General features: G+C 37.9%; 1 protein-coding gene across 2 annotated transcripts in view; it reads right to left on the bottom strand.

Annotated features, from left to right (window-relative positions):
- Positions 1-12,595, bottom strand: part of rel (v-rel avian reticuloendotheliosis viral oncogene homolog) — a 36,751-nt gene extending 24,156 nt beyond the window's left edge. Inside the window, exons 1-2 of one of the 2 annotated variants that reach the window (XM_039738878.1) lie at positions 12,436-12,595; positions 4,303-4,338 (exon numbers count right to left, since the gene is read on the bottom strand). In XM_039738878.1, coding sequence (XP_039594812.1) covers positions 4,303-4,338; positions 12,436-12,442 — 43 coding nt within the window. In that variant the 5' untranslated portion in view covers positions 12,443-12,595. The remainder of the gene's footprint in view (positions 1-4,302; positions 4,339-12,435) is intronic. The other variant, XM_039738879.1, reaches the window with a different exon arrangement.
- Positions 12,596-14,091: the final 1,496 nt, after the last annotated feature.

The raw sequence follows: 14,091 nt of genomic DNA on the forward strand, positions 1-14,091 counted from the left end.
AGAAGGACGGCTGCGAGGGCTCTGAGGGCAGATGAGGAGTTAAGGAGGCTTTGTTAGAGGAATCTGTGAGCAAGTGACACACCATCTATGGTCTAGTGATCCACATTCTGCTTACAGAGGAATCGAAGCATTATGCACATCCAAATCTGTTCCTTGGAGAGTCGCAGTCAGGGTGGCTGATGGAACAGTCCTTATGGATGACACTGCAGTTGTGACCCGCTGGCCTGGCTACTTTGAGCAGCAGTTTAAAGCTGATCCTCCCACTAGGACATTGGATATCTTTGGGCCCATGGTTCTTGAGGCTGATCCTCCAACCACCCAATCCCACTGAGTTTGCAGAGGCGGTGAACCAGCTGAAGGTAGGGAAGGCTGCAGAGATCTGTGGTATCCGGGGTGAACTTCTCCAGACTGGTGGTAAGGCTGTCCTCCTGGCACTGCAAGCAATATTTGCATCCATTTAGGAGATAGGCGTCATCACAACTGACTGGAAAACGGGACTTGTCAATCCTATCTGGAATAGGAAGGGTGATCACCTGAATTGCAGCAACTACAGGGGAATAACACTGCTCTCAGTGCTGGGTAAGGTCCTTGCTTAGGGTCATCCTCAATAGGATCTGTGGTCACCTGCTCACCTACTATTTAGTGACCTGAGACAAAGACCGGACTAATTGAGTACTTTGTCTCTTCAGAGAATCCTTGGATACCACAGGTTTGACTTTGTGTCGAATGAGTGGTTGCTCATGGAGTCCCAAATGAGGCACATTACCTGCATTTGGAAGGAGCGTCAGTTACAGCACTACGGCCATGTGGCGCGATTCCCCGAGGTTGGTCTGGCTTGCAGGATCCTCATTGTTGAGGAACCAAGTGGCTGGACCAGGCCAAGGGGATGCTTACCTAATACCTGGCTGCAGCAGATAGAGGGTCATTTCCAGAAGGTGGGACTGGACTGCCATGTCCAATTGGGTGGTTGCCAACCAGGATCCCGAGCTGTTTCACTGTGTGATGGGTGCGTCAATGCACTGTATGCATGTTTCCCAACCTGACCTGACCTATGTGCTGTCCAAGTCCTTCTGTAATGATTCAACAGATTTAACTTATCTATCAATCTACCTATCTTGGTTTCATCTGTAATCTTTACCACCTTATTACTTATATTCCTATCCAAATCATTTATATGTATTAAAAATAGCACTAGCCCTAGAACTGACACCTGTGGAACACCACTCTTAACATCAGCCAATTCTAATAGGGTTCCTTGAACCATCTCCCTCTGCTTACTGTCTCTGAGCCAATTCTGCATCCATCTACAAACAACACCCAGAACTCCCACTTTTTAGTTTGATACCAAACCTCTCATGTGATGCAATTTATCAAATGCTTTCTGAAAGTCAAGATAAATAATATCATATGCTTCACTTTGATCATACTCTTTTGTTGCTTCCTCAAATAATTCCAGCATGTTAGTAAAACTCGATCTCCCTCTTCTGAACTCATGCTGACTGTTCAGTAAAACTCCTTCTTTTGCCAGGTGTTGCTCAATCTTATCCTTAATGATTCCTTCCATTCATTTTCTTGTGATGCACATTAATCGTACTGGCCTATATAGTAGTTGTTTGGATCTGCCTGGTTACCCTTTTTATATACCAGGATAATACTTGCCATTTTCCAGTCTACTCAGAATTTCCCCAGTGCGTAGAGGCTTCCTAAAAATATGTGTAAAGTGTTGATATTTGTACTCGTTAACCTCCTTAAGAACTCGAGGGTAAATATTTATCTGGTTCTGGTGATTCGTTTGATTTCAGTCTATTTAATCTGAGCAGTCTTTCTCCCTCTATAATTTTCAAATCACTCACCACCTCATAGCAGTTCATAACAGTTTACTGTGAGGAGGTCATCTACTTCCTCACATGTGAAGACCTCAGAAAAATGTGACTTTAGAACATCTGCTATTTCACTGTCTGTATTTTTTAATTCCCCTTTACTATTTTTGATATACTTCACCTCCTCCTTGACTTTTCTTTTACTTCTAAAATACTAAAAGAATCTCTTTGGGTAGTCTTTTGCCTTATCTGCTATATTCTTCTTAACTGCCTTTTTAGCCTCCGTAATATCCTCTTTAATGGCTTCCCTCATGAGCCCCAAGATTCACATTGGAGTTATTACTCTTATACGCATAATACAGCTATTTCTTCCTTGGCAGCTTCTTTTTTCAACTCTTTTATTTCTTACTAATTCCAAATGTAGGTATGCCCCTGTCCTGCATTATACGTAAATAGTTTTTAAACCTGTTCCACTGCTCCTCAGCTGTCTTCATGCTAAAAAGTTTAGCCCATCCCATCCTCATTAGACTTAGCCGCATCTGCTCAAAATTTGCCCTACCAAAGTTAAACTCAACAGTTTTAGTCTTTGCACCCATATCCTTCTAAAACACTGATAAATATATTATATTATGGTCACTTGACCACAGTGATTCAATCACCTCTACACCCTCAACTCTATCCTGATCATTAAAAAAAATACAATATTTTGATAGGCTTGGTGCTTTAACATGCTGTGTTAAAAAACAGTCACTTCAAAAAACCTCTGTTCTTGTGCTCCACTATTTGACAGGTTATTCCAGTTAATATTCTGGTAATTAAAGACCTCCATGACTATAATATTCCCCTTTTTAATAGTACCAAAAAGATTTTTATTGTAATTACTGTCTGCATTGGGTGGTTTATAACACACTCCCAAATAAAGCCTAATGCTTTTCAGACAAAGCCACAAGTCCTCCCTATGGTATGGCTTATCGTCCAACTGAATAGGACTTGCATTTAAGTTCTGTTTGACATAAACAGGAACCCCATCTCCTTTTCTGTTGTCTATCCTTCCTAAAAATGTGTATCCCTATATGTTATATTCGTCGCCATCCTTTTATTTGGCCAGGTTTATGCTATTGCAGTAATATCATAATTATGCTCTGCTACATATACCTCCAACTTACTTGTTTTATTTTTGATACTTCAAGCATTAAGGCAAGCAAAATGGTCTGTATTATTCTGCCAAGACTAAAACTAAGACATCACTACGGTGCACTAAACCCTGCTGTATGTACCAGAAAGGAATATGGCAGGAGGCATTACAGAAAGGTGCACTGGATGAAAACAAATGTTTTATCGTGAAACTGACAGCAAGGAAACACAAGTAGTTGCACTGATCACTGACCTTCCCTTGCAGAGCATTAAGGGCCAGAAAGAAAAAGCAGAGATGGCAACACAAGTACCCAAAAAAAAAAAAGGTAGCTGAGGATTTTCTTTGACAATCCTACTCTTTGTCTGTGGCAAAAGACTCAAGCAAGCAGAAGCTCCATAGGCTGCTAAGGTGAGTTCCAATCTGTTGTCCCTGAGACAAATAGGGCCTCACTGAACCTCAAAGTGATTCTGGGGTTAAGTCATAAAGGGGTTTGGGAGGCAGGTCATTACAATATCCTGACAGCCAGAGGCCTAAAGATTACAGACTTGGGGAGAATTCTGGGAAAAGCAGAGAACTAACAGAAGCAGACTGAGAGAGAGTGAGACAGACAGGAGGTAAGTGGAGGATTCAATGTCAGTGTCGTGGTCTTTTGTGTATGAAAGTGGTTTGTAGCCAGTGGAGGCCAGTCCACAGTTGCTTTGGATATTTTCATAGTCTGCTTACTTTGTAGTTGCTTGTTCTTTTTTTTCATCCTCACTGTGTGCTCTGTTTATCAAAGATAACATTTTTACATAATTTGACCCGATTGAAATTGCTCTTGGTACAGGGGTACTTTCAAGAAGATCCACAAGTAGACATGATATTCACCACACTGAAACTAAATTATTCATGAAAGAAAGTTTGTGAGAAATAAACTTAAGATTGTGGTTATTATGCAAATTAAGATCATGAATGAATGGCAAGTACCAAGAAATGTCAGTCTCCCAAGTGACTTGGTCACTAATCTAGTTAAAAGCTTCATTTTACTTATTGACTTTTGCAAGTAATATAAATGTATTAAAAAAAAAAATCACATAAATTGCTGAGTTTAAATATATATTATATGTCTTATATAAGGATTTTTTTTGGCTTTGCACCCAGTTCTGCTGTATAAGGCTCTGACCCCACCCATCAAGCACTCTATACTGTATATAAATAAATAATATGCATTAATATGCATGTGCAAACATATGCACACGAATCATAGACCATAACACAAGACACATTACACAAATATAAATCTATGGGACACCACGGCAAAAGAAACTGGACAAATGCAATACGATTTAAAATAATAATTAGACCTACCTAGGAGGTGTGGAGACCTTACCACCAATGGCAGTGCTGAGAGAAAAACAAAAAACAGATTTGATCATATACAGTGGATGCATACACTATGCATTTGACCTTCTTAACTGTTGTTTTGAGACATTGAATATTAATTAGAATATACTGTACTGTAATATTGTTAAAATGTTAAAAGAAAATGCTAAAGCATCTTAGAAAATATATTCATCCATTCTTTATTTTTGATCCCACTCTGTCCAGTTCATGGCCACAGGAATCTGGAGCTTATATGGCAGCCTGCTTAACAAGAAGTGCACAATGAAAAAATATGAAAATTCAAAAAAATCTGACATAAAGCTACCGAAATCACCAGTTAGTGGGAGGGTAAAACAAATGCTTAAGGTATTTAAAAATCGTCCATAGGTCATTCAGAAATGACAAAAACACAGCATAACTGCATATCCTTTGAAAATACTGTATATCGTCTAAAACCAAACTTCCCAAAGGAAAGGGCACTTTTACAAAAGATGGTTTCTTAAAATATTAAAGAAAATACACTCTTCCACAGCTGAAATGGCAGAAACTGCACTGAACTATATGTCACGAGAGAGTGAAAACATTAAAATAACTGTTTAAAAATGTGCTTTATATTTTGTACAAATTGTTGAAAATTCAGTGATTGGAGGAGACCAAACTGGACAGATTTTTTTAACACAATGATTACTGCAGCAAGAATCAAAAACTTAATTAAACTAAAGTTCATCTGAATCAGGCTGAAATTTCAGTCCAAAAAGATAATCGTTCCACAAATAATCAAGAATTCAAAAGGTGATGAAGAAGCAATGGTAAAACCTCTTTTAGAAATTTCACATGTGAACGGAACACCATGAACCAGTTGCAGGAATCAGAGGTCAGCTCAAAGCAATGCCTCCTTCTCACGCTTCTCTAGCACAAACAGAAATCACATAATAGGATGCCTAGAAATGAAATTAACAAAACAACCAGAAAAGGACAGTAAACCTATCTCAATCACTTAGAATATCAACGTGGCCTTGGACAGATCTTAGCAATACTTACTGCACTTCATAGTAGACAGTAGCCAACAAGCAAAAAGAACCTGCTCTTCAATAAAAAGCTATAATTACATGTAACAGTTAACATGGTGGCACAGTGGGTTGTGGTGCTGCCTCACAGATCCAACATCCTAAGTTTGAATCCTGTACCTAGACAATGTCTATATGGGTTTTCTCAAACCCCACCAAAGACGGGCAGGTCAGGTTAAAGGGGTATTCCCAAATGGCCGCTGTTTGACAGTTCTTAGCACACACCCATGCCGAGACACTGTCTGGGGTTGTTACTGCCTTGTAACCAGTGCTGCCTAGGTAGGCGTTTGTCCCCATAACCCTAAATTTGATTTAACAGGTTTGAGAATGAGATAATAACTACATGTAGCAATAAAAGTAATAGCTACTGGATAGGATGAGTTGCCTAACTTCCTTGTCAATGATCACACTGAATTTCTAATTAGCACACTTTTGGTGAATCACAGCAGTGAAATTTCTAAGCCTTATAGCATTGGTCCAAACTGATTTTTCTTGAAGAAGCCACATTATCAGTAAAAGATTAAATAGAGATCCATACTGTACAAATCAATAATGACATTTAACAAATGTGTCAGCTTTAGTTTTCCCACACTAGCCAATATTTGCTTTATACAGTATAATGTATTTCTACTATAGGACAATATAACATTCACATTTAGCAGCCAATACCAATTCAAACAAGAAAAGTACGTACATCTGCTTGACAGCTGCAGTGTCGTATTTGTTGCCTGTTATATCAACCCAGACGTGTGCTCCACAGCCTGTTCCTATGTTATGACATTGTCGTGCTTACTGTGCAAAACATGGATGAATCTAATCAGTGTGCAAAATGTGATGTCCTTTTTTGTCAGTACATACACTTGTGAATGTAACAATGTTGCCCCCTGTTTGCTAGTCTCAAACACCACACTCCAGAAGTGACTAACACCTGTCCTGTCCTGAGTTTACCTTCCATCATTCATCAACAGCTCAACAGTTTCACTTTCCAACGCAGCACACTCAGAACACAGACATGTGATGATTGGGGTCAGCGAGGACAAACTTAAAATGACAACCCACCTTGTACTCCATCAAATCCTTGAATCTAAATTCACAATCTGCCCTCTGGTTTCTACAACACCTCCATACATTGTCCTTCACTCTTGTTAAATGAACCCTAGCCTGAAGGAATCTATTGATTTTTTACATTTAAGATTTCTCACTTAAAGATTTACCATTGTTGTTTCTTGTCCTAGTGAGTATATATAAACACAGGGAACTCCAGTTTCTGTATTACATCCTTCCTGAAGAAGGGGCCTGAGTTGCATTGAAAGCCTGCATATTGTAATCTTTTTAGTTCGCCAATAAAAGGTGTCATTTTGCTTGACTTTTCACTACATTCATAATGGCTAACACGGTACAGCACCCTAGTACTACAACACTTCTACAAATACACTTTGACTAACTAGTCTGTGGTCTCAGCTCTCAGTCTCAGAAAAAGAATATCTTTCTTTACAATGCAATGGTATTTATTTATTTATTCATTCATTTTTGAATGGCTCCTATTACTTATAACACTTTTCTTGTTGTTGATCTCTCATCTGGAATTTAAGATTTAATGTATTTTTTGGCCTGAGGTGTCAGTAAAAATGGCCAATCCAATAACCTGGATTTGCCAAATCTGGTTCATTTATCTCCTTATCCTTAACAGCAAATAAATCTGAATATTTCTGGAAAGAAGATCTGGGTGCATTTATGTTCAATTTACTTAGTCGTGAAGAACTTACTATTTTATGAAGGCCGACAGCAAAGACAACATGAGCAGCCAGAGTGGAAAATAGAAATCAGCCTTCAGCCAACATAGCCAAGAGACAACAAAAGATTTTTGCTCGTCTATGGGACTGCTTAAATAATAGTACACTGCCACTGGGGGGATAAAAATATACATTTACTTACAATTTACAAATTGGTATTGTATTTTTCCAAACTAATATCATACACCAATCCATCCAATCTGACATATTGTAAGCCTAGCTATGTGGCTCTCTTGCTGAACAATAAGTACCATGGCCTTAGGATTTCATACCTGATCTCTTAACATCCCACATAAGCATCCATCTTCAGATTGGCTATACCAAAATAAAACTACTACTTTATGTTTTAGTTACTACAAAGCAGTCCCAGTATAGTTTGATATTGTCCACAGTAACACCTAAGCATAATTATGAATTAAAAAAAAAAACTATAACAGAGATTTTAAAAGGTTACAGACTCCTAAAATATTTATGATCATACATGTCAATGAAACAGCAGAGGAACAATACAGCATTTTCATCGATGTTATCAAGAATAGACTAATGGTGTGCATGTCTTTAACGCAAAAACGTTTTCCTAACCTTATGTAACCTGTGTTACATTTACATGTATTTTTATGGACATAAATGATGACTTCAATTCTTACATGAATATTTTTTAGATTTATAACACTAATGTCATGAAAACCCATTCCTTTACCAAGGCTCACACAGAAGATTTGTTTAACCTGAGAAAATAGCAATTTACTATGTCAGATTCTGCTTCCTACTAAGATCTGACAAGCACAGCTTAGGTTAAAAAGTACAAATCAAATAAATTCTCTACTCAACAATATGATATATGGAGAAAAATGTATAATCAAGGTCTTACCCAAATTGTACTATCTCAGTATTTTATTTAGACTGCTACTGCATATAAACGAGCATATGTCAGAATTGTTGCAAGTCAAAAAAAGAAAACTCATAACTGAAAAGAGACTGAAAACATCAGGCCTCCATTCATTTTCGGCTTCCCATTCTTACAGTACAGGGTGAGCTGGAAGTGACAGCCTATCCTTGCAGCACCATGAGCAAGGTACGAGTCAATTCCCAACTGTGTGCTAAAGTCATCAATGAGCAAAATTAACAATGATAATGGAAAACTACAATGCCAGGCTTACCCATTCATGCTGAACTGAATAATAATAAGATCAAATAATATTTACAGACCAATTTAATCAAACTCAGAATAACTATGGGGCTGGAGCATCTGGTATGAAGCAAAAATGAACCTCACCAGTAATATATCCTTTACATATACAACTATTTTTCTCCCTTATTTTCTCCGATAGCAGTCTTTTATGACTATAAAAATGTCAACCATAAGCACGGCTTTCTTTTCTTGCTAATTTAAACATTCAAGCTGTTAAGCTTCTAATATTACTTTTATTTATTTTTTCATTTTTTTATTTTATTGATTTTATTGAAATCACACAACATTCCATACAAATAGATAAATTCTACAAGAATAGGACTGAAAACAAATCAATCCCACCCCTGAGAATAAGAGCATGGGCAGCAGAATAAAACTTAAACCTAGTAAAAAATAAGTAAATAGATAAATTAATAATTGAATATAGATGAATGGAGAAGAAAAAGAAAAAAAAAAGAAATGGGGAAAGAATCTGCTTCCTTGGTGCTTTAAGAGCTTATTCTAAAATGTTACTGATTAGATCCTGCCAGGTTTTGAAAAATTTCTGTACAGATCCTTTAACTGAGAATTAGATTTTTTCCAATTTTAAATAATATATAACATCAGTTACCCACTGACTTAAAAGGGGAGAGTTCGGATTCTTCCAGTTGAGCAAAATAAGTGTGCATGCCAGTAGTGAAGTAAAGGCAATCACAATTTGTTTGTCTTTCTACACTTTAAACCCCTCTGGAAGAACCCCAAACACAGCTGTTAACGGGTTACGAGGGATTGTGATACCAAGGCTGTCTGAAAAGTAATTAAAAATGTTGGTCCATAATGACGTTAATTTGGTGCAGGCCCAGAACATGTGACCTAGTGAGGTTGGGACTTGGTTGCAACGTTCGCAGGTTGGATCATGCCCTGGAAACATTTTGGAGAGTTTTAGGCGAGACAGATGTGCTCAATATATTATTTTGAGTTGAATAATTGTATGCTTTGTGCATATGGAGCGCGAGTGAATTCTCTGCATTGCTACTTTCCACTCCTTTTCTGATATATTAATTGAGAGATCTTTTTCCCAGTGTCCTCTTGGATCTTTGAAGGGAATGGACTGTAAGATGGTTTTAGACAGCATCTCTGCAATATATAAGTCCTTGAAACTGAGCAATGTTTTTTCCTGCAAAGAGGGAGGTGGGAGGTGAGGAAAATTGGGCAGGTTCTGTCTAACAAAGTTTCTGATTTGAAGATAGTGAAAGAAATGTGTTGCTGGGAAGTTAAAGTTAGAATGTAATTGTTTGTAGGATGCAAAGATGTTGTATTATTACCTTTAATTTGTGAAAAACTTAGGACTGTGCTGAATTGGTATATATGCCAGGATTTGTAACTTGTAGATTTCCAGTATATTATTAGAAAACATCACACATTAAGAATGTTGGGTTACAATGAGGCATGGCCCCAGGAGAGTGGATACATATCCCGGACTGGCCACTGACTATTAGCGTTTGCACAGTCACTCTGTGTTGCAATGGATTTGTCCAAATATTCCAGTTTTCTTTCTGCATCACAAAGATGTGCATGTTAGACAGATGAGTGACTCTACATCAGTCTGTCATGACTAAGAGTGGCTATGTGTTCATTGTGCCCTCCGGTCAACCTGCATCTCAGTCAGGGCTAACTACTACTTTGAATTGGAATGAGTGGGTTTAAACAAAGGGTAGATGAATACTGTCACCCCCGATGACAATCATTATAACTTGCTGAAAACTAAAAGCATTGCTATTGCTGACAATTCAGAAACTGCATTGCTCTGCCATTTATTTAGGTCTCACCCACTCACTTTCCATCTGTCCATTATCAGCATCTGCTCTATCTGTGTCAAGGTTACTAGGTCAAAGGTGATCCCTGAACTTCAGGACCAATGTCTCTGGCAGGTGGGAGGAAAACTGACAGGCAGCCCCCGAGTCTGTACCTGGTGTCAGGACTCTGCAGCTCTAACCACTATAGCCCTTGACAATGGGTTGTTTTATTAATAAGTACCTCTCTGTGCTAAATTTCACTGCACCCTGGGTTGGTATTCGTGAAAAGGATTATCTGGACATTTTTACTCAAGATTCAAGACAGAAGAAAAAAGTTCAATACATTTCTTTCAGTCATCTTCAATAGGTGGGTACCTTACGTAACAAAATGCTTTACTTTAGCTGTACATTAGTTATGAAACTGAGATTAAGCTTTCAAAAATTAACAAGCTGCTTCTATGTTGACAAAACACCTCAAAATATATAAAATGCAGAAAATGTCTTGGGCATTTCCGTATTTGGTGAGTATTTATCTTTGCAAATTAGAAGTTCTGAACAACGTTCTGGAAATGAGCAAATAGTAATCCTTAAAAGAACAAAATACTGTCCAATGTGTCCATTTAAAAGACTCATAAAATTTCTCAGCCCATTAATTTTCTGATAATGCTTTTCCCAGAAATGGTGAATATGCCACCATCAATGGACCAAACACAGGACAATAAGGAAGAGCAGCCGAAATATATAAATAAATGGCTCTTTAAACATTGAGCTTGATAGCAAGTTAATAATAAATAAAAGTGATAAAATCTTAAAAAACATATGGATTCCATTACTGGAAAACAAATGATAGATTAGTTAAGAGCTTTGTATTAAAAGCCACTAGTTAAAAACTGCATGTTTAATATACAGGAAAAGGTACAGTACAGTATATGACTTGCTATTTCTTTCCATGACTACTGTCAATGAATTTTACAATAGTGTAGACACACAGCACATAAATGCAAATTTTCTGAAATAAAGCCTTACCTACAGTATACTTTACGTACCGGAACGCAAGTCACCCTTCACGATTTCAGATGTACGTTTGTTTTAAAAACCACATGTGCCAAGTAGTGCTAAATGTAACAGTGCATCCTACCAGCCGAACGGGGTTTATAGACTGGGAAGTGACAAACCATTATTGTTAAACAGTAACACAAGCCAACAGAGGGCAGTCCATAAGCACGCGAGAAGTTTCGTATTATCACCACATGGCTTGCATTACTAAGTTGACTAGGGCATATGGAGCTGGCATACCTCAGAGGATTTTATTTTAACCAGCTCAACAATTACCTTATAAATTTCGCTTCATCACTTAACGTCACATCGCTCTCAAAGAGTACTGTGAACAGCAGCTGGATGTGTAGATCCTCTGGTGTCCAGGATGCAGCATCACATGCACGACGCGTTCGTTCGCCCGCACACATCCCACATCTTGTCTCGCATCAGTGGTGCGACAACTGGTCACCAAGGTCTCTGTCAGATTGCTGTTCCTCTTCGCCCTGAAATCCCCTTACGGTCACATGAATGAAAGTCACGCTTACTTATCTCACTTTGTAAAATCCGTATAAATGAACAGTAAGAAAACACAGTCTGGGAATTTTACTACTTCCTCTATCACTATTAAACTACAGTATTTCTTCGGCGCACATTATGAGACCGCGCAGGATTTTAATGAACACTGATAATACAGCAACATTTTGTCTCCCTTTTCCACCAACAGGCTTTTTATTTACAATGCCCAAACGTATACACAGTTAACTGGGTTACTGGCACCCGGCAGTCTACCCGGCAAACGACAAGGAAACGTACTAAAATAAAATCATTTGTACAGTCGCTTAATAAAGTGTTCAGTGAATCCTGTCCAATATAAGCAGCAACTTCCAAAAGGATGTCTAATTCTGCTCGAAACATTTTTTTACGAAAACGGGTTAACAAAAGACGTCACTAAATGCAGTAATCACAAATATATTAAAACGAACAACTCGACAGTAATAATGTATGTCATTATTGTGAACATAATGTGTAACAGAGAAAACAGTTAAAAGTCCTTTTCTACAGACCAGTTTAAAACACGGCGCGCAGAAAACTGCGTATTATCAACAAACTGTTTTATATCTCAATTTAACAAGATAAGTAAATAAAACAAGGTTTATGTAGTTTATCTTCCTGAAAAAATAACCAGGAAATGCACTTGCCCAATAAAATTTTGACAGCCAATCTTGAAAGTTTTTGTTCTGAGTAAAACTCACCGGTCATTGTCGGCGTTCCAGCGAGTAGAAACGATGAGAAAAAGGACGGCTACGTCTGAGTCAGGAGTTTGTACTGCACACAAAGGTGCATATGGCTATAAACTAATCGATTAACAAATGCACAGGCATAGACAACCAACTTAAGGGAAATTCCCTGTCCCCTTCCTCCTACGATTTGATTGCCCGCCCACGTGGAGGAGGGGCTAATGTTGTAAGCGGAACGGCTGCGTGTTCCTCTGTAAAGCAAAGAGGTAGAGCCTTACTTGTACTAATCTAATGGACCAACATGCCATTACAAAGTTTAATCATTTGGGAGTAAAGGACGTTGAAGAACTTTATGCCTACGTCAATGTTCGTTACACTGCTGCGGTCACTTTGAAGCTCCAGCCGACCGTCAAAGATGAAATTTCAGCCTTCATGAAAACTTGTGTACCTATGCCAACTTGAAACTAAACATTAATCTGGCCATGTTACAAACATCCCAGGTAAATAGATTAGCTTGCAGCTATTTAAAGCAGCATAACCTGCATTTACATGTCTCGAAATTCCCAGAGAGTAGTGGAAATGTGTGAAGAATGTGATCCCTTCAGTTCTACGTATCTCACGTAATGTCTTGTGAAAGCTTTAAAGATATATGTAGCTATTTTGATTTTTTTTTTTTGCCAGGAGTTGGATTGTCCTATAATCTGTTCACTTTAGAGACATACTGGTGAATTCCTATGCTATAATTGCTTTCAGTCAACTTCAAATTAACACTAACTTATTAAAACACTGCAAGTCACAAAGATAGATTTTACTTAAAATTACAGGATTTCCCATTTACTAATAAAGGACATACTTAAATATAAATGGGGAAAACTATAATGATATTTCACATTTTCAAAATGAAGTTTTTCAGGGCTACATATTTAATTAGTGTTTAAACCATAATTTAAAAATAATAGGTCAAGAGTATCTTTAAAATTAAAATGTGCTCTATAATGATACTGTGGTGGGCTGGCGCCCTGCCCGGGGATTTGTTCCTGCTTTGAGTCCTGTGTTGGCTGGGATTGGCTCCAGGAGACCCCGTGACCCTGTGTTAGGATATTGGATAATGGTTGGATCTATAATGATATTGCTTTGAAATTTAAGCTTTAATTCCAGTGATACAACAGTTGAACTGAGGATTTAAAGCATACGCGTATTTAAATGAAGAATACAATGAATAGCTTCAAAGTATACAAAAGTATTTTGAACTTCATAGGCCTAGCATTTACAAATACTACCCATCTGTAACAAAATGCTTACACAGAGAAAATGTATCTTTCCATTTGTTCTTCAAAAATGTTAATACTACAGGTTTACAAATGAACTACTTTCTAAACAGAGACATTTGCCCAACTACCTCTTACTACCTCTTACTTACCGGCTCTTGATCTGGGTGTAATCTTTAATCTACTCTCTGTCTATGTAAAGGGTGTACATTCAGTCTCACCTGGGATTTCTTTCCACATGCCAAAGATGTGCTGGTCAGTTAGCTGGCATCTCTAAATGTTCTGAGACAATGATGAATGTGCTTGTGCATGTGTCCTGAATCTCAGGTCTGAGTTCTGCCTTGTGTTTAATGCTGTCACAAATTATCTGCCTCCCTGAAATGCAGCAGAGGAAAAAGGCCTG

The sequence above is a fragment of the Polypterus senegalus genome, chromosome 16 (genome assembly GCF_016835505.1).
Source record: "Polypterus senegalus isolate Bchr_013 chromosome 16, ASM1683550v1, whole genome shotgun sequence".
Taxonomy (NCBI): domain Eukaryota; kingdom Metazoa; phylum Chordata; class Cladistia; order Polypteriformes; family Polypteridae; genus Polypterus; species Polypterus senegalus.